Source organism: Chenopodium quinoa, unplaced genomic scaffold (genome assembly GCF_001683475.1).
Source record: "Chenopodium quinoa cultivar QQ74 unplaced genomic scaffold, ASM168347v1, whole genome shotgun sequence".
Lineage (NCBI taxonomy): Eukaryota > Viridiplantae > Streptophyta > Magnoliopsida > Caryophyllales > Amaranthaceae > Chenopodium > Chenopodium quinoa.
In genome coordinates, this window is record NW_018744504.1 from 228,509 (window position 1) to 255,798 (window position 27,290).

At 32.7% G+C, this 27,290-nt stretch overlaps 2 protein-coding genes across 2 annotated transcripts; both read right to left on the minus strand.

Moving 5' to 3' along the window:
• Positions 1 to 15,608: 15,608 nt before the first annotated feature.
• Positions 15,609 to 17,131, minus strand: LOC110698321 (transcription factor IBH1-like 1). Its single transcript, XM_021875734.1, has 2 exons — positions 16,991 to 17,131; positions 15,609 to 16,472 (listed from the first exon to the last, which is right to left on the minus strand). The coding sequence occupies exon 2, from the start codon at positions 16,469 to 16,471 to the stop codon at positions 15,836 to 15,838; it is 636 nt and encodes a 211-aa protein (XP_021731426.1). The 5' UTR covers position 16,472; positions 16,991 to 17,131; the 3' UTR covers positions 15,609 to 15,835.
• A 4,047-nt stretch (positions 17,132 to 21,178) lies between these two features.
• On the minus strand, positions 21,179 to 25,955 carry LOC110698322. Its single transcript, XM_021875735.1, has 4 exons — positions 25,517 to 25,955; positions 23,683 to 23,841; positions 22,720 to 22,941; positions 21,179 to 21,472 (listed from the first exon to the last, which is right to left on the minus strand). The coding sequence occupies exons 1-4, from the start codon at positions 25,743 to 25,745 to the stop codon at positions 21,468 to 21,470; spliced, it is 615 nt and encodes a 204-aa protein (XP_021731427.1). The 5' UTR covers positions 25,746 to 25,955; the 3' UTR covers positions 21,179 to 21,467.
• Between the last annotated feature and the right edge of the window lie 1,335 nt (positions 25,956 to 27,290).

Genomic DNA, 27,290 nt, shown 5'->3' on the forward strand with positions numbered 1-27,290 from the left:
TCGGTCGGTCGGTCAGGATTACTTGGTCGGTCATGGTCGGTCAAGGGTTATTTATTCAATCAAGGGTTATTTGGTCGATCAAGAGTTACTTATTCAATGAAGAGTTATTTGGTCGGTTAGGGGTTACTTATTTAAGGGTTACCCAATTAATCAGGGGTTACCCCTAAATAAATAACCTTGGCCACACGGAGTGGTCAGTCACATATGAAAATTTGTATTGTTTTTTGGATAGGGGGAGAAATGTAAGTTAAATTACAAAAATTAAGAGCGTGGGTAAGTCTAACATCAAGATAGGTTTGATATGCTGACTCAACCCAATCCAGTGCAACTACATTTAAAAGCCTTGCCCTCCCTTTTCATATCCTAGTCTTGCCTTTACTAAAAATTCAAAATTAACCTTTAACTACATACAAAATCCTTGCATCCAAATTATATTTGATGTCATAGCTAGTTTTCTCTTCTTAACAGATTTGGGTAGTATATTACGGAGTAAAATTTACATTGATTTATACTAAGAATGCATAAATTATAATCACTAGCATTAAAAGTATAAAGATATTCATATAACATAGCTATAAGTAAAGCATGGTGTGCAAATCCTAACCAGGAGTCAAAGTCTAGTTGAGTGCCAACCAGAAAGAATTCAAACTTAGCTTGTTCTTTAAAATAAATGGGTAGTATTATCATTAACTTTGCTGTGGCTCATTAATAATGCCCTTTCTTTTTGAAAAAATCATCCAATCATGAACATGATATTTTCATATTAGAATAACCAATCACTTTTTATCACATATAGTAGTATATATATGTAAAGATGAGTTAGCTTGATTCTTCCAAGATTATATGTTGCACAAATAATTTTTAGTACTCGAATATTGTATATTTGTACATTAAAGATCCAATTGAAAATAGGAGAAATTTTAATGTCCAAACTATTCTCTACACCTATAATAAAAATTGATACTTTTCCCTTTTAAATTTACTCGTAACACGCCATTTTGACAAAATTTTAAAAGTGATATTAATTTAGATAAATGAACAAATTAATTGAAATAATTTTACCACCAATAAGAATAAAAGTGTTAAGTTGATACTATTTGAAATTTTTAGCTTAATTCGTCTGTTTCAAATCACTTTTTTTACATAACGTATAAAAAAAGTTTGTATATACTCCGTATTTCGCTTATTCGTTCTCCTATTGGCCGCATATACATACGATATTTACAAAATATCTTACACATCACCTTCAACACTTTTCTTTTTTTTTTTTTTTTTTTTTTTTTGTGTCAAAATGTCAAAAGTAATTATTATAGCATTATTTAATGTGAAAAAGACCTTACCTATTAGCCAGGCTAACAAAAAATGAAGGTTACACCATCCCAGGCAAGTTCTCTCGGATTGAATTTTTTACTCCGTAATATAAACACAATTTGATACCATTACTCTTACCTACTACAGTTGTGCTAAGTTGTGTAAGTCTATGTGCCATGTCAACATGTCTCGTATTTAGGCAGTCGTGTTTGAACCGAGCGGCCAAGGAAAATGTATGTTGTATTGAACTTATTCCAATCTTTTGAAAGCAAGGCCCATACACAAATCTAACCATGTGCCAAAATCAATGTCAAGATGAGTAGTGCCAATCTAGGCTTCTATTCTTCTATAACAAACCCCTTAATAATTTTTAGATATTTTGTTGATTGGTTAAGAATGAATAAGTTAGCATGTCCTGCTCTTGTCCGGTCAATTTCATGTCAATTTAATATAATCCATCAACGACCAATTCTACGTTTTACTCAGAATACTCTAGCAACTTAACAATTGACAATCTATAAGCAATGATCAATTATTACCAACAATAGAAACTTCATATTTTAAACAATTATAATGTAATAGAATTGGTAATGTAAGCATCAAATCCATAAACATATACTTCCACAAGAATAGTACTAAAAAAAAAAAAAAACTCTCAAGATCAGAAGTGATGATGAAATAATATATGTATATATCCTTTAATTTCTTTCTTAGGTTTATTGATAACATACATTGCACAATTCTCAATTATAGGTGACCACTTAGAAATTGGGGATGATGAATGTATCAAAAACTAGTATCATGTATGGGAGAGATCTCTGAGATAGGCTAAACCAATGGTTCGTGCAGTATGTTCTTGTCATTGCACATAAAATAGTATTATTAAAACACAAAAATTCCCTCAAAAGGAAAGAAAATAATATTGGGATTAGAGATTTGTATAGTTGGAAAGTGTAATGAGGAGGGGTCTTTTTGGGATTTTGGTATTATGGTTGGTTTAAAAGGACCCACTTGGCATGTTCAGCCCCCTTCCCAAGCCCGCTTGCCAAGGGCCAGGTGGGTGTGTGTTGCTCTTAATAATACTTTTTGCTTACGTATGCTAATTTCTTCAAATATTTCTCGAGTCAATCATCATATACAAGTACAACTGTACAAGTATATTTTCGCTCAATTTGCCTTATATATATTAGGTTATGTTTTTTTTGAGTTGTTGTGGTCTAATCTGTTGAAATCTACTATGTTCTGCTAAACTCAAATGTACTCTACTCCACTTAGCATAAATAAACTACTCGTACTCTGTTATATTGTACTGTTTGTTTTGTACAGAACTCGGAATAACAGGGTTTAACTTATATATGGTCAATTAATATAATTGTTTATAAAGTAATGCATTCAAGTATGTAGCTATCACTTGGATCAAAGAATGAAGTCACTCCATCGATAGTTTTATATGTTGTACCATGTGAGTAATATTTATTTGGTTTGTAGAAAGTTCACATTGTGTGTATATGTGTATCAAGGTATTTTACATCTAGCAGATTGACTTTGTGTCACTTAACATAGGTAATTATAATACATGGCTTCTATTAGAGATTGCTTATGACTTGTATCTTTAATTTGAAATGATGAATATATTGCATTTATTGTAGGAAGATCATATTATGTGTCGTGTGAACCTATGTGATTGTACAAAATAACTAGTTATAGTCTTTTGATTCTAGTATTACTTATAAGTTTCTAGTTCACTATGACCTAAAATCTTACAAAAAAAAAAAAAAAAGGGAATATATCGTTTGATCACTATATCATATATACATAGATAAAAAGAAAGAACAATCTGATTTCAAATAAACCCCATATTTACAAGTTACATTATTTAAAATTTCATGGAAATATATTTTTTTCATCCCAAAATGTATAGCTTATATTACGGCAATTGTACAATACAACTATAAGTCTGAAATGTACTAGTGTCGATTGTCAATTACGCCTAACAATCAGAGGTCAAAGGCCAGACCTAATACATGAGCACCAACTCCTACTACCTAGGTTGAATCGGTTGCCCTAACAATAGTAACATATACTCTAAACACCTTAATCTTTTGCTTTTGTACTCTCCCTTTTTCTTTTTTAAAAAAAAAACAACATATTTGACTTGATCGTTCAAGAGGCAATTAAAAGCTTTTCCTTAGGAGAATTAAATTTCATAGGTCTTGAACACCTGAATATCCAACGAGGTACTGTAAGTCTGTAAGGGTCATAGTTGTCTTCCTACCACGATCCGTTGAAATTCTCCCCTATGTCATTTTTATTCTTCCCTCCTCTCCACCTTGTTTCTTAAAAACACTGCTAAATTTTGCTATACAAAGGTAGCAATATAATAACCTTAAATAGATGCTAAAAGTTGCTAAGCACGAGATCAGATTGGGCTGTAGCACAATGCGTAAGTGTAGAGTGTTAAATGGTGCTTCCTAGCCAGACACAACCATGCCTAAGGATAAGGCGTAAAAGCACCAAGCTTTTATAAACAATTATTGTTGGCAATTGAGGTTAGCCCTTTTCTTTGCCTTATGGACAAAAACAAGGCAATGCAAGCGAATCCATGGCACCACAAGGCCAATCCAAGGCATCATAAGACATGGTAACATAGGATGGGAAAAGGCATAAACGAGATGATTCTGATCGAGCATCAAGTAGGCCCTCTCAAGGCGGCCTTCTTGGAATCTACGAATAACCTTGATGCCTAATCTTGTCCGTTAAAAAATGTATTGTTTTCTAGAAGCCAAATTTAAAGACTATATACACAAAATTGGACCAATTTTGAAGGTTTGAAGAATAGTGTTGAAAAATTTCCAGATTCTTGAAGATGCATCCTAAGGTCATATAATGTTGTTTGGAATGAACCACATAAGGTCATTAATTGATCACATAAAGCCATGTAGCGACTTTGAAACAATGAGAAAAGCATTATATTGTATACGTAAATGATTAAATAAATAATTTAAAAGAAAAGTGGACGGTTCAAATTACCCAAATGACTTCCCTGGGTTTCATGTGGTATATTATATTGGAAGCAATCCAACTTTTAGCATCTAAAACTAAATGCTATAAATCCACGTTTCTAGACTAGTAATATTTTGGAAGTTTTGGGGCTTGCTCGGTGTCAAAATTTCTTAGCGTGGTAGAAGATGCATCGAGTACTTATAATATTATTTGGAACCATGCATGAAAACTATTTAATCACATAAATGCTCATGGTGACCTTGACTTTATTAAGGAAGGCATGTACGTAAATGGTAAAATGGCAGGTTAGAGGCAAAGTCGATAATTCAAACCACCCAAATGGCCTACCGAGGTGTAGTAGGGTCTATGGGAAGAACCCCGTCCTCTTTTCTTGTAGAATATAGAAAAGTCAAAATTTGCTAAAAACTAAATGTTATAAATACACAAAATCGGATCAATTTTGGAGGTTTTGTGATGACTAGGGTCAAAACATTTAGGGATTGTAGGGGATGCAATCTAAGGTGATATAATACTATTTGGGCATATATTTGACCACTAGTTGGTCATATACTGTCCCATACTAGCCTTGATTAAGATGTCTGAGCTGTAAACGGGTAAATTGACAATTTAATGGAAAGTTAGTTAATTTCAATTACCTAAATGGACTCCCAAAGTTGTGTGTGGTTCATGGGAAGTACAACCACCCGTTTTCTTTTTAGGTCCAAAAAGGTTGAATCTATCCAAAACTAAAGGCATCCATGCACATTTAAAGACAAAGTGGATGGTTCAAAACTTCAAACCACCTAAATGGCTTCCTAACATGTCTTGAGATCCATGGGAATAACCATGACCCCTTTCTTCTTTTCGAATTTGGTAACTTAAAAATCGATCAATTTTAAAGACTATAACACATGAAATCAGACTAATATTGAAGGTTCTATGACTTTGTGTCAAAAATACTTTGGATTGGGGGATGCTTCCTAGGGTAATATAATATTATTTGTAATCATATTTGATCACTAGCTAGACATATGATGACTTTGTTGTAAAGAAAGGGCGTGTGTAAGTAAACGTTTAAAATGGTGGTGTATAGGGAAAGTGGACAATTCAAACCATCTAAATGCACCCTTGAGGTGTCGTGGGGTTCATGGGAAGCACTTTGACCTATTTTCTTTCCACATCAGAAAATGCTGAAGATTCATGTTGTCCAAACTAAAGGTTATATAATTCATGTTTTCGGGTCAGCTTTGGGAAATTTTTTTAGAAAATTGAAGTGATTGCCTACGGTTGTCCTCCTTACAGCTATATAAATTGGTTCATCTATTTATATGGCTAAATGAAAATTATGTTGCACTGGTAGTAAAGAGTTACAAGAGATGATTATTTACAATACAAACCTCCATTTCAATTTATTTGCAATATTTACCTTAAATAGAATGGAAACTACAAAATATTTGCAACAATTATTTTCTTTTCTTTTTTGTTTTTCATTTTTTTCTCTCTCCTTATCACATGCTACGTTATTTCTCTCTTCATTTATTACTCATAAACAAATTTTATCTAGATGTTGTTGAATGTTTCATCGTTGCAAATCAAATGAAACAGAGGTATAGTATAATTCATGTTTGGAACCATAACAAGACTATTAATAGATGTATAAAATCTTAAAAATAATGAGATTGGTTCATGTGTGTGGCTATTTCGGAAATATGCGGCATTGGTAGTCAAGAGTTGCAAGAGATGATTATTTATATACTACCTTCGTTAACTATTATTTGCAACAAATGAATATTTTATATCTCACAAATAATACCCCTTTGTTGTAAATAACAGTTAACGAAGCTAGTACTTCGTATAACCAAATTGATATCCCAAGGTCCTATTGAGCTGAGGTGTATGTACCCTTGGACCCATCAGAGGATATCCCACATATGTTATATCGACACCTAGCTAGCTAGTCACATCAATAAAACACCCTAAAACCCTCAATCATGAATAATTGAATGTCTTGTTCCAAAAACAAGAAGCTTAATAATAAGGAAGATTCTAATTAGAAAACATATGATAGCCATGCATGTATTTGGATAGAGAGGAAATTAGTCGACATGAATTATTGTGATTAACTCAACCGTCCTTTAAAAGTCTTATGATTAGTTATATCGATCATGACCTTAATTTTTTCTTAAATTAAGAGTAAGGCAGCCTTAACTTTTCCTAGGATTAGCCTTTAATTACACCCCTTGATTCCAATTAAGAAGGATCATGGAAGTTGCTTTTGGTAGGTTCTTTTAATGACATTCTTTCTCAAGAAACTTAGGTGTGATTAATGGAGTGATGATTACACTCGTGAAGATCAATTTAAAGTTTATAACTTTTGTTAATTAATTTAATTATTGCTTTTTTTTTTTTTTTTTTTTTTTTAAGAGTAATGGTGGGCGTGTGACAAGTAGGACCACTTGTAATAGCAAGGAAACAACACAATTATCAACTTGTACATTATTATTTTCTCCGGTTAGTTAAATCTAACTAGCCTTTTGCCCCGTTCGATGCACGGATTCTTATCTAGGTTATTTCATATGTAGGTATATTTTTCAATAATTGAAACTTTTGATATGAAATACGAAGTAATTGTTTCATTGCTAAAACTTAAAAGGAAAAAAAAAAATGAGGGTAGAACCGTGGAATTTAGATACGTATATATACATGATATGAAATGACATATTGGTTTAAGTTATATTTTATGTTTATTAGTTGAAAAAACAATTTTTATATAATCCAATTTATATGTTTATGTAATGTATATTAATTGGTTCCACTTTATTTTATTATGATGGAAATGAAACACTTCATTTTCTTAATTGAATTTGCAAGTTATAGAATGTATAAAGACTTAAACAAAAAGATCAAAAGGGGTGACATGTGTCATATGTGGTAGTGAGTGACTTGTGATGATATGTGTCAAACGAAAAATTATGATTTGTGTTTTTAAATACTAAGTATAGATTTGATTAAGATAATTTGCTTTATACTCGGGTAAAAAAAAAAAGATAATTTGCTTTATTGTAAGGCTTCACAAATCACAAGTTTACATAATCTCTTATCTATCTTATATTCATGAATATTTAATAAAATACTATCACTTCTTGAGAATATCCACCTAAAAAATTCCATTTGTGAGAATATATGTTATTTGAAAGAGAAAATTTTCAAAAGTATAAGGAGTGCCTCGTAAGTATGCTATACTAGTTGGATGTGAAGCTCTAGTGTTGCTTTAAGTTTTTTTTTCCTCCACCCTCTAATACACATTAATCATTCTTTTTCGTATTGAAAAATAAAACATTCTTTTCTACGTAATTGATGTTTTTGTATACAATAGTCAATATGCGTGTCGGCATATACTCAATTAGATATATGTTTGTATCTATTATTGTATGACTGCCTTTGTTCGTTAATATTCTTCACGGTTACTATTTGCACAAAATTTAAGGCAAGTCGAGCAACAAACCAACAACCAACAAAAGAATGAATTTGGGCATCAATTAAAGACTAGTAATTCAACAAGTGTTTTTGTGTGTGTGTGTGTGAGGGAATGAGGGGTAGAGCTGTCAAAAGTTGACCCAACTCGAAATACCGACTCAAACCTGATTATTAACCGATCCATCTGAACCCGAAAAAATGGTGACCCAAACCTGCCCTGAAACCAACCCTAGACCCAAGTTGACCCGAATATGGGAGACCCAAACCCGAATATGAACTGACCTGGAGATGACTCGACCCGAATGTAACCCGTAAATTATTGACCTGAATCAAACCCAACTTGAACCGAAATTGACCCAAACCCATTTTAACCCGTCAAAACTCGAATTTAACCCGACTTGTTCCTAACCTGACCTGAATTCAACCCGACCCGAATTTAACCTAACTTGTTACAAACGCGACCCGAAATCAACTCGACTTGTTATTGGCCTGTTCCAAATTCAACCCAACTTGTTATTGACCCAACCTGAATTTTACCAGACCTATTACTAACTCGACCCAAAAATTCAACCTGATCTGTTACTAACCCGACTCGAAATCAACACGACTTGTTATTGACCTGATCTAAATTCAACCCAAATTATTCCAGATCCGATTTCAAATCACCTTAAATGCAATTTAGACCACCTTATTTTTTTTTGAAGAAATTTAGACCACCTTATTATTGTTGAGCAAAGCATTTTGTCTAGGAAGACCAAATCGGTCCAGGCCAGCAAAAGAAAGGAGCATCATGCTCAAATTTAAGAGCTAAATATAGTATATATTTGTTGTATGGTCAAAGGAGATAATTATCTTCCTAAATTATAAACTACAGTTTCCTAGTATTTTGTCATATATATTATAGTTTAAGGAAATAATAGCTTGATAAAAATGAAAATTATCTATTTATAGTTAGTTGAACTCAAATATGACCTGACTCGCAAATGACCCGACCTAATTGTAACCTGCAAATTATTGACTTGAACATAACTCAACTTGATTCCGAGAATAATCCGACTTGGAAATGACCCAACCTGATTATAACCCGCAAATTATTGACTTGAACCGAACCCGACTTGAACCCGAGAATAACCCGGCTTGAAAATGACCCGACTTGATTATAACCTGCAAATTATAGACTTGAACCGAACTCGACTCAAACCCGAGAATGACCCGACCTGATTCCCTAACCCGCAAATTATTGACTTGAACTGAATCTGACTCGAACCTGAGAATTACCCTAACCCGTTTTAACCTGTAAAAACCCGACCTATTGTTCACCCAACTCGAATATAACACAACCTATTATTAACCCGACACAAACCCGATAAGAAGTTTGACCCGACGTGTCCCGACTCAAACATGACCCGAGTCGCATAGGTTATGAAATTAATCCGAATTGACCCGATTCGAGTTGACCCGACCTACTCTTACCGACCCGTTTACCCGAATTGACAGCTCTACCCAAAACCTCCAAAAATTCTCATAAAGCATGGATATTAGCATTCAATTTTGGAATTTTTTGACTTTTTTTTTCACATGGAAATAAAAATTGCCGAAATGTTTACCATGGTCCCTAATACTGTCCGGGAGTCCCATTGGGTGGGTGGAACCATTAAATTTTCTTTTAAACGACCAATTTACCGGTTTACAACTTGCATCAATTTCATCAATTCAAGCCTACCACGAACATTTATGACAACAAATAATGATCATATATGGTTCCAAACAGCATTATATGACCCCGAGATGTATCCCCTAAAATTTCAAGACTTTTCGACACCGGGCCCCGAATCCTCAGATATTTCTCAAAAAGCGTGGATTTTGGAATTTTTTGACTTTTTTCGCCCGAAAATAAAAATTTTCGAAATCTTTACCATGGTCCCTAATACCCTCCAGGAGTCCAATTGGGTGTGTGGAACCAATTAATTTCCTTTTAAACCGCCATTTTACCGATTTACAACTTGTACTTATTTAACGGTTTACAATGGCCAATTTAATTAATTTGCACCGAACCCGACTTGAATCAAAATTGACCAAACTCCGTTTTAACCCGTTAAAACCCGAATTTAACCTGACTTGTTACTAACCTGACCTGAATTCAATCCATCCCGTTCCTAACCCGACCTGAATTTAACCCAACCTATTACAAATCCGACCTGAAATCAACCCGACTTGTTATTGACCTGACCCAAATTCAACTCGACTTGTTATTGACTTGAACTGAATTTTACCATACCTATTACTTACCCAACCCAAAAATTCAACTCGGTCTGTTATTAACCTGACTTGAAATTAACACGACTTGTTATTGACCCGACCTAAATTCAACTCATATTGTTCTTGACCCGATTTTAAATCATCTTAAATGCAATTTAGATTGCCTTATTATTTTTTAGCAAAGCATTTTGTCTTGGGAGACCAAGTCGGTCCAGGCCAGCAAAAGAAAGGAGCATCATCCTCAAATTTAAGAGTTAAATATAGTATATATTTGTTGTATGGTCAAAGGAGATAATTATCTTCCTAAATTATAGACTATAGTTCCCTAGTATATTGCCATATATATTATAGTCTAAGGAAATAGTTAGCTTGATAAAAATGATAATTATCTATTTATATTTAGTTGAACCCGAATATGACATGACCTGATAGTAACCTGCAAATTATTGACTTGAACATAACCCGACTTGAATCCGAGAATGACCCAACATGGAAATGACCCAACTTGATTATAACCTGCAAATTATTGACTTGAACCTGAGAATGACCCGACTTGAAAATGACCCGACCTGAATATAATCCGCAAATTATTGACTTGAATCTAACTCGACTCAAACCCGAGAATGACTCGACTTGATTCTAACCCTCAAATTATTGACTTGAACCGAACCCGAGAATTACCCTAATCTGTTTTAACACGTGAAACCCGAATTAAACCCGACCTATTGTTCACCCGACCCGAATGTAACCCAACCTAAACTCGACCCAAACCCGATAACAAGTATAACCCGACGTGACCCGACTCAAACATGATCCGACCCAAACTCGACCCGCTTAGGTTATGGAATTAATACTACGTCAAAAAATGAATTTGGCACTGGTTCAAACCCAGCCTAAGGCACCGGTTTGAACCGGGCCAATGTGGGGGGTGCCAAAAAGTGGTTTAAAAAGGCACCGGTTCAAACCGGTGCCAAAAATGGGTTAAAAAAAAATTATGGAATTGTTTTTGGTACCGGTTAACCGGTGCCAAAAGTGCCAAAAATTTTTATATATATATATATATATATATATATATATATATATATATATTAGAACATCAAACAATTAAAAATCGACTTAAATTATTTAGAACATCAAAATATAGATCGAATTTCAATCAACATAATAAAAAATTTACAATATATAATCAAAACAATTTTACAATATAGATCAATACATTAGTAGTTCAATTACAACATATAAAATAAAAATTACAATATAAATAAAAAAAATAAACTCAATATTCTTGCATCTTGATTCTTCCATTTAAGATCTAACTCAAGATACCTGCACCAATTAAAGCAAAAAAAAAACGATTAATATAATTAAGCTTCGAAAAAAAACCAACTAAGATTCAAACCCAGAAAAAAAATTTGAAATCGCAAAAAAATTAAACCAAAAAAAAAACTAAATCGAAAAATACCCAGAAATGGAAATAAATTGAAATCGAAAAACAAATTTAAATCGAAAAAACCTAGATAAAAATTAAAAAAACCCAGAAATCAAAAAACAAAATATCAAAATTGAAAACAAAATATATTAAAATCGAATAAACAAAAACAAAAAATCGAAAAAAAAAATTCAAAATCAAACATAAGAAAAAATATAATCCAGAAATTGAAAAATAAAAAATCAAAATCGAAAACAAAATATATTAAAATCGAATAAACAAAAATCGGAAAAAAAAATCAAAATTGAAATTGGAAAAAAAATAACGAAGAAATCCGAAAAACAAAAAATGAAAATCGTAAACAAAATGTATTAAAATCGAATAAACAAGAAACAAAAATCAGAAAAAAAAAAAATCAAAATTGAATTCGGAAACAAAATAACCCAGAAATCGAAAACAAAAAAATCGAAATTGCTATCGAAATAAAAACCCAGAAATCAAAAATCAAATAAAAATCAAAAAAAATAAATTTATTAAAATTGAGTTAAAAAAAACCAAAATTCGAAAAAAAAATCGATTAAAATAAAAGAAAATTCAAAAATCAGTTAACAACCCAGAAAAAAAAGATCGAATTAAAATCAAGAAATTATACCTTAACCTTGCTCATGCATGTGTTCGTGGTGGATTAAACCAAATTTTTTTTGATGAAACCCATAAAAAATTAAAGAGAAGATATGGTGGTGGCGGCTTTGCGGTGTTGTTGTTGTTGTTGCGGTGGTGTTGTTGTTGTTGCGGTGGTGTTGTTGTTGCGGTGGTGTTGGTGTTGTTGTTGTTGTTGCGGAGATGCTCGAAGAGAAAGAGAAGAGATTGGGAATGAAGGAGAGCTAGAGGAAAGAGAAGGGAGAGCAGAGGAGAAGGGAGAGCAGAGGAGAAAGAAGAGGTGGAGGGAGAGGAGATAGAAGAGGCAGAGTGATTTAGGGTTATAAGTAATAAGTAAAGAATGGCCGTTTTTTTTTTAAATAATTAAAGCCCCGGTTCACAAAGGCACCGGTGGCCTTTATGATTTTGGCACCGGCCGGTTTGAAGTAAACCGGTGCCTTTTACTCTGATTCAGCTTCCCACCAATTTTGTAGGCCATTTTTGGCACCGGTTTGGACTGAACCGGTGCCAATGAGGGGGTGCCTTTTTGATATTTTCTACTAGTGTAATCTAAATTGACCCGACCCGAGTTGACCCGACCCAAACCCGACCCGTTTACCCGAATTGACAGCTCTACTGAGGGGTGGTGGGGGGTAAATTGTAAAGAATCATTACCAAAAATGAAGTCAGTAAAAGTGTAAATAACATAAAGTAATGGAAATAATAAATTGGTACATTAAGAAATAAAATAAAAATAATAATGAATAGTATGACTATGGTTTTCAAAAAGGGTAAAGTATGAAGTACAAGTAATATATATTGTAGCCGTGGCGGATTTAGAAAATTTGACCTAAATATTTACACTATCTCTTTCGTCTTCCTAAAAACCGTGTTTCCCACCCATGTTGTAAATTTAAGGGAACGGGAAGGCAGTACTATAATCCTATCACAAAGTTTTATATGCGGCTGGCCGCACCGTACGACCAGCCACAATATATATATATTTTTAATTCTTCTTCTTTCTCTTTTCTCTTTCCTCTTTCTTTCTCCTCTTTTCTTCTTCTCCTCTAAGATCTGTTCTCTCTCTCTCCTCTCCTCTCAGATATCTCCTTACATTTTCTCTTTCAAACTTTCTCTCTCTAACGTGGTTCATCCATCGGTAGTTCGTTCGTCGGTTGTGGTGGTTTTTGGTGGTTTCATGGGCGGTGATTTATGGACAAATTCAGCCATAAAACTCTAGATCTAGAGTTTTCATGATATAATTTGGCCTTTATAGCCATATTTGTTTGTGAGTTCAGTAAATTTGTGGGATTGGAGGGGTTACTAGGTCGGAGGGGTTACTTAGTCAGGGGTTACCAGGGGTTACTAGGTGGGTTATTAGAGAGATTACTAGGTCAGACGGGTTACTTGGTCAGGAATTACTTAATCGGTCAGGGGTTACTAGGTCGGTGGGGTTACTTTGCCATTTCTTTGCTAACTTGACACCCTGTCGCACCTTGTGACCAGAAACTTACTGTAATCCTATTCATACAACAATATATACGTAGTATTTGTCTTGGTAACATTATGGTCAATTTAAAAGGCTCTCACAAAATTCAGTAAAAGGAGCAAGTGAAATAAAGTAAAAGGAGTGGAGTAATAAAATCTCACTATTTATTTAGCAAATGAACTTCTTTTCAGAAATTAATACGGAGTATATAAGAAGCATCACGTAGACGTAACTAATACGAGTAAAATTTTAGGACTGTCGACTAATGTACGGCAAGGAGCCAAGGACTAAGGAGTAAGGATATCACTTGCACAGTTGCACTCCCTGATTTATAAGGCCCAATAAATATGTGGTCCATTATTTTAGCCCACTGCATCTTGAGAAAAAAAGAGAAAGGCAAATGCTCTTCGTTCTCATTTTTTTTTTGGTTGATAAGGCGAAGAACCTTATCAGAGTGGAACCTTTCACAGGTTCTCTCGATTTGAAATAGCAGACTAGGCACTTTAGAAATGAGGAAAAGAATAAGGAAAACCCTATCCCCAAAGTGCCTCTAATAGAGTTTGATCTCACAACCTCTTAACTGTGAGATACAAACTTACCCACTAGATCAAGCTTAACTTGGTTTTTTTCGTTCTCACTCAGTCACTCTCACAACCCCCACATACATACATGTTACATAGAACATTGTATTGCCTTGCATCTCAAGTTCTAATTTGTAACCTTAGATATTTCATTTCTCAAACATTTTCTCCGTTTATAAATCTCTACAAATTTAAACCATGTAGGCACTGTATACACAAGATTAACGGATATTACTACAAAGTATAAGATTGTACTAGATTGTACGTGCTACGAACTACTTTTAGGATTATAATTTTGTAATAGTTTTAGATTTTTTATAGGTATAATATATATATATATATATATATATATATATATATATATATATATATATATATATATATATATATATATATATATATATATATATATATATATATATATATATAAACTTCAGTTACACATTGTTCTTAAAATATGTTTTGATGATCTATTTATTATATTATTTTTGTAATGTGGTGTTTACATGCATGAGACAACTCTATATATTAATTTTGTTTAGCATTACATATATGTATTTATGTTTCACTTGATTTTCAAGGTAGGTGTATTATATTTTTAAGGAAGTTGTAAAAAAAAAATGAAAAATTAAATGACAACAAAACTTAAAGTTGTATGATAAGATTTGAATGAACCTTAGACCATCTAACCAACAACTACAAATTATAATGTACATCCTAACCATACATAATTTTCATAAACTGTAAAATGTAATAATGTATAAGCGATTTGATTATAATATAATTACTCAAGTGGGTGCATGTAATCCCCAACGATTATGTTGGATCCTTCTTTGTCAATTACTATACACTATCACTATATGTGTAATATCCTTCCTTACCTCTTAAAATGCAAGTTTCCCTAAATGTTTATATATTGGAATATTGGATTATAAGAATTCAATTGTACAACTATTATTTAGTAAAGGGGTTTCAAAACATCGTTTAAGACAATCACAAAGAATCGGAAATGGAAAAGGGCCAACGAGTCCAATTTACAACGCTGTGAGCAACAAGCTTGTTGAGCCATTCGAGTTCATTTAAGGCTTGAAAACAACGGTTAAACATGTTTTCGAATTTTAACTTATTTTCGTATTAGGGCTTTGTTTAGACTATTTAAACGTTTTAGTTGTCTTTAATATGCGGTTTTTGAAAATTTTAATAATATTCTCGAGAGTTTTATTCTTTTCTGGTGGATTATGGTGTTGTACCGATTTATCGCTTGTAAATCTGTTTTTCGTATTAGAAATAATTGCGCTTGCTTTTCCTCCATTAATTCTGACTGCGTCAATTAAAGATTGATAAAAGCATAAAACTTATGCCTAAAACTAAGCTAGTAGTCGAGTCTAAGAAATCAAAAATCAAATTGTTAAAAGAGAAATTGGACAATAAAGCTAGCCTTTATATTAGTTCCTATTGAACTACCATATGATTCACCATTTATACAAGACAAATCTTTCATTCTTTTTAGTCCTTAATAATTAAGCATATATATATAGTAGGCTAATTAAACAATAAGCTACAAAATATAACCCCCAAATTACTAAATATATATTATCTCTAAAAACCATATAAATATATACTATATATATAATTTTTTTTTTCTTCCTAAATATGAATGAAGAGTTGAGGAGAATTAGCAAGATATTGCATCACATCAACTTGAGCTCGAAGTGAGACAACATAGTCAAGTGTTTCCTTGACCAAAGAGTATTCATCCATGTATTCTCCCCCAGGAATTAACCCTTTTAGTATTTGTGTTCTTTTCTCAACCAATCTCTTTGCCATTGCCCTAGCTTTTTTCACCTTATTACTATTTGACACACCACATTTCTTTGGATCACATTTCCTAAACTTGCGTATGTTCCTTGAACAAGTAGGCTTCTTCTTATTGCTTTGAACAAAAATTGTTCGCGATTTAGGCTTTGTTGTTGTTGTTGTTGTTGTTGTTGTTAATGTTGTTGCATTGAGGTCATCTTGTGAAAAACACTTATAAGTTGTTTTGTCACCCAAGATTTGCTTAGCTAAATTTCCGGTTTCTCTATCTTTAGAAGCCTTGATGATGAGGGCACGACTCCAAGATCGTTTACCATTTCGAGTGGAAGCCATGGCTAGGTCAGCTGATAGTTTTATGGCTTTCTTCCTTTCCAACAAGTTCATGTTCTCTTTTGAAGAGCTGCATATTTGAAGGCTTGTTATCCATTTCTTCAAGAATTCTTTCTTGAGAGATTTATGAGTATGCATTCTGCTTAAAAAGAAGCTTGTAATTAATATGGTTCAATATAATGGTGTACATGTTTATACATGACTAGCAAGTATTATGTACAAGTTATGTATGTGTTGAAGAAAAGGTAACAACCCATTACATTAAAGAGAAAATTGAAGAAGAATGTTTGAAAGAGGAACCAATATTAAATCTTTCATATGTATGCATGTGAAAATTTGTTGGCTATATACTTTTTTCTTTTGGTTTTTTCAATACAAGGTACGACCAGCTTGACAACTAACTATTCACTGCAAATGACCGAATGTTTCAATTTTGAAAAATGTGTAATGTTGTTGAAACTTAAAGATGAGCAAATGTACATAAATTATCATGTGAAGCAAGCATATGAAAAAAGTAAGAACTACGCACCAAACTGAAGAATATATGTATATTATATTATATCATATCATACTGAAAATTCATTATTATTGTTCTTATATATAAAAAAAAAGAGGAAAAGGTGCTGATGAAGAAATAATAGGGATGAAAATACATACCTTGGAATAAAAAATCTTCACTAGGATTGATTATTAAACAAAGAAGAAGAAAGGATGCACATGAGAAGGAGAAGAAAGGTGTTGAAAACACACCATTTATTTTGTTAAGAAGAAAAAGGTATGAAAGAGAAATGGTGGGCCTTGAATAAGAAAGACACAGCACATGCAGGCACATGGGTGGGCTATGGCCCACCACCCCAAGCCCTGGAAGACATGCCAAATTTTTTTCAAAATTTAGTCATCAAGAATAAAGGGGGGGGGGGGGGGGGGGGTTTCCCTAATGTTGTGCAATCCCAACTTTTGTTACTTGTTACAAGAACAGATAAAATTTAGTAAATATATAAATAATTCTTTAAATTTATACGTCATTTATGTCATGAATTGGCATTTTTCTTGATTTTGGTTGATACCCATATGGTTGGTGATAAATTTGTCAAACCCTTTTATAAGAAGAATTAAAGTGGAATGTTCATTTGGTATGTAAGCTAATAAATTTTGTGGGTAAAGTTTTTTTTGGGATGGTTATATAGTCTTTGATGTGTTAGTTATTGTGAGTCTATAGAGAATTTAATGTTTGGGAGCGAAAAAAAATCTAAAGTGTAATTTAGGGATTGTGTGTGTGGGAGTATATGTTTCTGTTTGTTTGCGCATTTTATATATCAGATGGTTGACACTCTTAGAAGCTTGAAAATAATAAGAAATTGCAAAAACGGTTATATCATGATGACTTCAAACCAAGCTATTTATAAGAAAACAAACATGCATTACAAATTTACAATAATTGAATAAGTCTAAATTACCACATACCTTAATACCTTTCTTGATAATAAGCTTATACGGTTTTTAAAGTCATTCTAGAAAACAAAGTTTTATGGTATGTACAGAATAAGTTTTCTAATCAACCAAAACTTTTAACTGAAAATTGTTTAATGCAATATGTAAGAAGAATTAAGAACACTTATCACATGCAAATAAAGTACTCGTTATGCATAATAGTCAAATTAAATGACTATCTATCTTTAAAAAATTAATTTAGAGAAATGATTAAAAAGTGAAATTTTGTCAAGCCAAATTTTTATGATGTCTAGGCCAATACAAAGGACCAATATATTTCTTACAAAGAACAATTTTTTTTTTTTTTTTTTTTTTTTGAAAATGATATACTACGTACTAGCATACTGTGACCTTTTGTATTATTTACCTATTAAGTTTGACTATACATATAAAAAGATAAAAGAAAATATCCTCTCAAAAAAAATTATTATCATTTATTATCTAATGATTATACATCAAGTTTTTTTAAAAATAATTTTAACTAATGTCTCATTATATAGCGCCTTCGTTGATTTAACATAAAATGTGTAATTACTGCAAATAATATGAAACCGAGGTAGAATATATTTCATACTTCGTATATTGAGATCAAACTAATGCATTGACAATAATTGTTTCAAGTATAACTATACTATAATATATAAGATATTAAAAGCCGAGGTAGTATTTGTCTTGGATGTAATAATTAATTAGTTGTAGAAAATCTCTCAACTATCCGTACAAATTGCTCAACTAAACTATGTCCTTCAAATCTCTTTATCCAATGATAGCAAAGACACCATGTGAGTGCTAAGAAATATTGCGTAGATTACTGATAATGCACGATGCAAATTGAATCAAATCAACCAATAATTAAGCCAAAAATCAAAAATTAGAAATGTGGTTAAGATAAAAATTGAGGAAGAAATCAATATTATTTGACCACCACAATTCATACTATGACGACTGATAGAGAACACAAGTGAGAGAGACCTTGTTGGTCTTATTATTGACACACATAAAAGTCACTACCATGCATTAAATAACCACATTTAGTAAGCTATTTTTTCTCCTTTTTTGCTATATTAGATGCATGTTGTATACATGTAATTGAGGTACTATACAAAAAGCTAACTCAAAGATAACTGACAATTGATAAATGTATGTGTGTGTGAGAGAGAGAGAGAGAAGAGAGAAGAGAGTGCATTTAAAGGCTGGAAATTAGGTGTATAATGTATTAAGGTTTTATAAAATTTACCTTGATTTTTATTATCATAAGTGTGAGGCTTTGAATTTAAATATATTCTATAGAAATTAATTATATGAGGTAGTAGAGTAGAAAGCTTCATAGTACTACAAAAATCATCATAGTACAAATTTTTAGTTTTTAACTATTATCTTCGATTTATTTATTTGGTCTTAAAATTTATTATAGAGTATGTACACCGATATTAAGAATATAGCTGAGTGGATGGGCGGATTTAAGAAAAATGTGATTAAGTAATAGAGAAGGTATTAAAAAGAGTGAGTGTGGAAAACAATAGATAAAGTAAGAGATATTGAGTGGAAAGGTGAATTTTGTGGGATAATAGTTTTAAAGCAAAGGGATTTACAAAAATGAAACACGGTAAAATTGTTAACAATTTGATATTTTGGGAGGTTGAGAAAAGTTTCATAACCATTTATAAATTAGGGTGAGATGATACCTTTAATCAAACACTAACTTACATCATTGCTAAAAATTCAAAATAGCTTATGAAATCTAATCACTGCGTCTGTTTAAAGTTGAGGAAATACTCAGCCAACACTATTTGAACTAATACGCTTTTCCAATCAATTTAAAATTAAAGGTGATAAATAGGTCATATTTGGGTGATGAGTCATTCGAGCCAAGTCATTATGACCCATTAGGAATTAACTCTTTATGGAACAAAGGTCAATCTATTCTTATTAAGTTTTAAGCCCGGATTGACTCAAATCAATCTCATTTTGGTCGATATTGTACATTTGGGTTTGGACACATTTGAATTTCTAATTTAAAAATTCAATTAGGATATATTACCATGAGTCCATGACAATACTAACTTAGTTCTTGCTAGATACGTCCATAGAAAGCCAAAATATTTCGGTTTGCACATTGATTAGTACATGTTACCTCTGTTTCACATTATTTGAAACGGTTTGACATAAAATGTGAGTAGAAAGTATCTAATCGTTATTAATAATATAAAACGGAACCAACTACATACTACATCAATTTGCACATATTGATAGCAACGTACTAATTTCATAACTATCACACCCATAAGAAAAAGGTTGTCAACAACGGAAAATTGGCGGGATTGAGGAAACAAGTCGAAAAAAAGGGGAAGAAGTGGGACCAAAAGCCAGAAAAATATAAGAGCAAGCTCAAAATTGTTGGTTTAAATTGGCTTGGCTTTGGCTTTGGCTTTGGCTTTGGCTTTGGCAAAGAGTTAACTTGCTTATCTTCCACATGGTCACCACATGGGTGCATTTCCTTTCTTGAGAGTGTAGTCCCTCTTTCTCCCTTCATCTAGTACACTTCTTTTCTTGCTTACATTTTGTGTCAATTAGTATCACTAATAATGTCATCCACTCATTTTGCTATTGTTTAGAGTATGACTTTTAATTTTAACACCTTCTTTAATTTTGGATTTTATGGACTAAATTAGGCTAAAGAAAACTATTGAGGGAGATTAAAAATGACAGGGAAAATACATGTAGTCCGTGCAATAAAATATGACCGAATAACAATATCCACGTATATATTAAGTGATTTGTTTTTATCTAACTCGTTGGAGAATAGTCTTCTTTTTGTACCGAATAACAGTATCCACGTATATATTAAGCGATTTGTTTTTATCTAACTCGTTGGAGAATAGTCTTCTTTTTGTACCAATATGGAATTAGGTTTAATGTCACGAGAAGAGCTTGTTTGAAATTTGAAATCATGATCTTATCACGTTGGTTCTTGAGACTATGTTGGATGAGCTCATGGTTGAAACATAGGATTTGTTTTCATTCTCAATAAACAATCTATACCTCCTTGTTCAAGAGTAAAATGGCTAGGTCCGCTCAACACAACCTGCTGTTGTATATAAGTCTCCGGACATGACCAGCCAAACACGGCCATGACAATCTAAACTTGAGTTCACTAAACGACTCAACCCTCAAATTTACACTAGTCTTGCCTCTTTGATTTCTATCTAGTTATACCTGCAGGGTAACCGGTAAGTTTGTTCCTGGTTGGTGTCGTAAATCAAAATCAGAATGTCTATGAAACTGTGATTTCAACCAACACTTCAGCATTTGGAATTATAGCACTCCCAGATGAACATAAAGAACATGGAAGAAGTTTATAAATTGAAGATGCTCAAAACTTAAAAGAGCTATATATTACTTTTAATTTCGACAAAAAGCAATTTCCTTTTGGTGATTCTAGACTTCATCGAAAGAACATTCGACATATTACTCGCTACAAACTGTCCTGAGATGTCAAGAGCTAACCAAAGTATTTAGTTGTAGATAATACAGTTATAAGTATTAAGCACATATACAAAATGAAATCAGTCTAAGTTTCTATGCCCTAGCTGCTTATGGCAATGTAGTCTTAAAGACTTGTTTACGTTACTATTCCAGTACTTTAACCTGCACAAAGAACATATACAATCTTCAGTCTCAAAACTGGAGCACAGAAAAATACGGAGTCACATTTACATCTAACATACGCAAAACAATTCACCTTTATATATGTAGGTAACTACACGTTCGTTGATAACAAAAATTTCTTATAGCATTCTGTATTATTGCATGCAGGTAAACTGTATCAAGTACAGGTGGAATATGAAAATTAAAATAGTTACGCATCTTGGGAAATTAAAGACCACATCATTGTTTGAATTGAAAAATAACAGGCAAGGCCAATCTCGCTCTGAGATAGTGATTAGCTCAATGACGACTTTTCTTGTGATTACCATAACTTGATCAAGGAGAGGGGATTTGGAGAATTGTTGATTACAAGAGGGACATTTTTATATAGTTGGGGTGAAATTTGTACTTGTACATACTATTCACAAATCTCGGAGATCATTACGCATACTCTCTTGTCATTTAAGCTTTGTATCTTTAATCACAACTAACTAAGCTTATATTAAACTATATTGACTTTTGTTGGAAAATAGCCTATACAGAAAATTCCTTTTCCTTGAGTGGATAATGTTATGACACCAAATTGTAGTGTCATAAACAATTCAACCTTTTCCAATTTCCATCAAATATATCCAAAACAATTCAATAATGAAAATATAACCTATCCAGTAGTACTAACTAATTACAGCGACTTGGAATTTTATCTACAACAAACTTTTTTTTTCTCGAATCGTCTTCCAAATGCCACGATGCATTTGTAAAGACCATGGAATCAATTAGAGGGATCCATACGACCATACATCATAGCCTAGGGCCATAAGCTACACATGTAGCTTACCAATTTTTTCGACATTTCATAATTCATCACATGGAATTAAGTGCTTCTTGCATCCTTCTATTTAAAACTTCTGTGCAAGGCTTGTATATCACTATAAGCTTAGTAGGGATCCCACCCTCAACTCCCGTACATACAACCAACAACATTTATCGTGAACATAGAACACATATATAGCACACAAAAGCCAGAGCTCAATCATAACCTAGCCCTTATTAGTGAATATTTTTCACAGCTGAAGGCTGACCACACTTTATTTACAGCACACTAATTGAGTTTTAAGCATATATATATATACTAACTTCTAAGCAGGTATAACTTTCTGTGCATCTCGAAAAGCATATTTGAATAACATCATGAAAGATGCTTATTTTTTTTTAGCAAAAGCATACTGCAATCGAGTGAGAAGAACCTGAGAATGTTGATAATCGACTACTCCTGCGAGCTGCTTGCTTCTTTACTTCCTGGAGCGCTGGAGTTTTAGGGAATAAGATACTTTCATCATGAGGCATACCATTTGAGCCATGATCCCCATGCTTTTCAACCACAGAATTTTCAGCTATTTCTTTTGTCTGCCAGGCAATCTTATCCGATAATACTGTACTAGTTACTCTTGTGAATCGCAACTCCTGTCCTGCAAGCAACAGGAGATCAGAACAAACAGAATAAATTAAGTTTGCATACGCAACATTAATTAACCAAACATAACAAATGATATACTTGAAAGAGTGTTGTAAATCCAACTAAATCATTGCTGGACCAAGAAATCCATGTATGGATTGCAATCTTATATAAAAATCGACCAAACATAAAAATAATCTTTGACTCTTGAGATACTATAGGTATGTTATTGATCTTTAGTCTCTAAACCTACTTAAAGTGTTGTTGTTTAGATTAAGACCAAGTAAGCATCAGGTAAAAAGCCTCGAGGTAGCTGTCCTAGGCTTTCAAAAAATTCCATAATCAACTTGAACTCAATAAGTGAATGAGAGGTTGTAGCCTAAAATATGTTACTCATACAAATTCATGCCCATGAAATTTTGATTGGCTAAAATTCTTTACTAAAATAAGTTACCAAGCCTAAAATAATAGCATGAACTAATAAGAAAAATCGCCACAAATGTGAATAACAAAATCAAAGACAGAAGATTTGGATTCAAGGTATAATGCCATACTATTGTTTTTCCTTGTTGAAGCATAGACTCTTAGTATGGGTATGAGACAAAGCAGAGTAGGAAAGCCCCACCTTAAAAGTTGTTCTTTAGGGTCCAGTACAATCCAATGTCGTACAAAAGTTCTGGGAACACTTTCAAACACTCGAATCCATCATCAACTAACGTTCAAAAATTTCTAATTAAAGCAAAAGGAACCGTACCTCTTGGGGAAGAAATGACAGATTTCTCCGCAATATTATCACAATGTCGAGTACTTTCCAAAGGAGTGTACAGATACGTATCAGATTTAAGGTATTCCACTAGCCTCTCCTTCATTTGCCCTTTATTTGCCAAAATAGATTCACCGGTATGGGCTGCATCTAATCACACACACAGAGAAATTGTTTCAACAAACCAGCCATCTTTAATGTAAATTCTTATCCAAATAGGACTGTTGCGGAACATTACAATGTACTCCGTCATTAACAAATTCCATTAACCTCGTTTTTCTTTTGAGTAAGAAGAGGATTATAGCTAACATGACAAGTCAAATTGATCCATACTAAACAAGAAGTTACTAAGAGAAATGAAGCTTGATAAGACACAGGACAATTGAAAGTTGTCCAATGACAAGAAAATCTGATAATTAAACCCATTTTGTTATATTCAATGATTATCTTACATTTCTTTGTTTGTAATTTTTAGTAAAATTTGGGCACAGCATACAATTAAAGAAAAACAAAAGGCAAACCGCACCGAAATCTCCAGGGCATGACCAATGCTGATAACACTTCTTCTACAAGTAGAATGAACAAAACAGAAGTTTCATGGATTTTCTCAAATTTGACCATTCATTCATAGCGAATCAGCATATGGCTATAACATGCAAAGTACTGGATTTGGGTTATTGTATACCTTAAGTTTTCTCAAACAGACTATTGACTAGGGAGCATATTTTCACACTACTTTCCCCATATGGTCCATAACCATATATCTATAAGCTGATAAGCAACCATCCCTACCTTTGAGCAATGACTAATTACTTTTTTCGAGCTATAACTAAAGATGGCACTGAGCTGGGCCAATGGCACAACACTAAAATTGCAAAGCGCATGACTCAACTATTAGGCCTAACTCGAGGCATGGCCAATTGGCCATAGTCATCTTTAGGTACAATCATAGCATACTACACCAATTCATGTAACAATGTTACACCAACATCATCATTTGAAGCAAAATCGTAATACATACTACCACCGCCATATGAAGTGCCACCACATTTGTGTTTCACCATAAGGTCCATAACCATATGGGCTGCCTAAATTTATCCAATACACCTTGTACAATACTTTCAATGGGTGAATAAATTATTTGGCAACACTTTCATACACCTATTTAAAGTGTTACCGTAGTACCATTATCACCCTACCTACCTACCTAGTAAAAGAAACTACTAGGCAGGCCGAAGCACGAAAAAAAAAAAAAACCGGCATAAGGCCAGCACGACATGGCAGTGGGCTATGCGAGGACAACATTTTTTGATAGAAAAAAGCACATCATAGATTCATAGCCCAACTACCGGTGTCAATTCAGATGTTCGAATTAGTTCTAATGAGGTTGGGTCGGGTAAATTTTTAAATCCAAGTCAATGTTAAATTATTATGTCCACAGAGTTGAAATTTGAATCCTATATTTTTCGAGTCAGTTTTGAATTGGGTCAGGTGTGATTTTGACACTTTTAAGGTCAACCCGTCACAAACTCACAATAGTAGACAAAAGCACGATAAAATAATTGAAATTTGGCCTAGGCATGGCACAATTTGCCTATAGGGCCTATACCCTTTAGACATTTACAGTGTTACACTTACACAATAACATAACATATAATACCATACTAAATTACTAATCTATCATTTAAAGGATTATATTGGGATGTAATTAACACAAAAGATGAAATGCACATATTTATTATCAATAAAATATTTATATTACCCAAAAATAAATAAATAAAGACAAGAAATTAAAAAGTACTGTAATAAAGATGAAATAAGTTACCTCTAAAAGAGAGAAAAGCATCAAATGGAGCTGAATTATGAGACGGGTGAGAAGAAGAGATGAAGTGGGAGTAAAAATAAGAATCAGATTTAAGATAATTAGCAAAATCTGGAAAAATATTGCTAAAATTAATACTACTAATTCTGTTTTTCTTCTTAATCTTGTTCTTATTGGTAATACGCTTCAAAAGCCTTTTTGTTTGCACTCCCAAATCTTTCCTTCCTTCCATTTCTAATCAATTGTTTGATTTTATACTCAGTAATTTTGATAATAATGAAATACTATTTCAGATTTTGTGTTGAGTTTGAGTTTGAGTTTTTGTTTACAAAGCTATTTTGTGTTGAGGGTTTTGTGAGCAAGGTTTAGGCGGTTGACAGGTTTAACTCTTATCATGCTTATTTAACACGTGTAACTTTCACACCATTTCACGTGTCATCAAATTTATTTTCTTTTTATCACTTTATTTTCTTTGAAAAAAAATAATTGAATGTATATCATTTTGCCCATTGCAAGGAATTTGGGCCTGTAGTTCTTTCAAAAAAAAGGAATTTGGGCCTGTAGCCCAGTAGTCCAATTAATACGAACCTGGTAAAATAAGTGTACACGGTCTATAACTAGCCCATAACTAAAAAAGAGAGAAATGATTTTAATTTTTCATTTGATCAAAAGATGATTGAAATCCTTCACTAAATTGAATTATACTAAGGGCTTGTTCTAATTTACTGAACATAATTGAATTGAATTGAAATTAAGCTGAAGAGAGCAGGGCCTGAATGTAAGTGATAGATATTTGAATATTTCTACACCATAAGATCATCTAATATCATTAATTATTTTGGAAGTGAATATTTAGACAAATCAAGGTCTTTGGTATGTGATTTTTTTTCTGAATCAAAATATTTTTCAGTGTCGTATTGATTAAAACTAAATATTGTTGATTAAATTGATTGATTGGAATAGTTAGTTTTTAAATTGAATATTGTTGATTGGAAGTTCATTTTTAGACACGATAACCAAGGCTATTGAAATCCATTGTAGCCCACTTGTGGCTGTCCCACATTAGAGAAAAAGGAGAGGTGGTTCCACTTTATAAGATAGAGGAGTTACTCCTACTATTGTCAATTGGTTTTGGTATGGAAACTCCTTGACCTTGTTTGTGGACCTAACTCTCCTCCTCTTTGTTCGGGTTGCCCAGACCCGTTTCATATTGTTTCGAAATTTAACATGGTATCAGAGCCAGGTTTGTAGGGCCGTTTAAAATTGGGTATTTGTCAAGCCACTGGTTAAGGGGCCTCTATTAAATCTTCATTCCCAAAGAGGATTTATATTGTACCTTATGGTGTGCTCTAAGTTCTAAGGACACTCACAAGTGAGGGGGAGTGGAAGCTCCTTGACCTTGTTTGTGGACCTAACTCTCCTCCAAACCCGTTTCATATTGTTTTCGAAATTTATATTGCTGATTAGAAATGATTGATCACTATTTATAACTGGTTCTTACTAATTATACAACTATTGCTTGTTGTTTAAAAATTAATATAGCTAGTAAGCGAAAGTATAAATTGCTAGTGGTTGTAGTAAATACTGTAAATTTAAAGGTGATGCTAATTAGATGAATTCCATTGATCTATTCATTTTAGTAATTTATGTACACTAATCCATCCAATGTATTCTTTTAGTTCTTTTCACTTTTTTTTTTTTTTTTTTTTTTGAGGGGGTTGTTCCTTTCACTTGATATTATTGTAAAATAGAAAAATCAAAATGAATCAAACAAAAG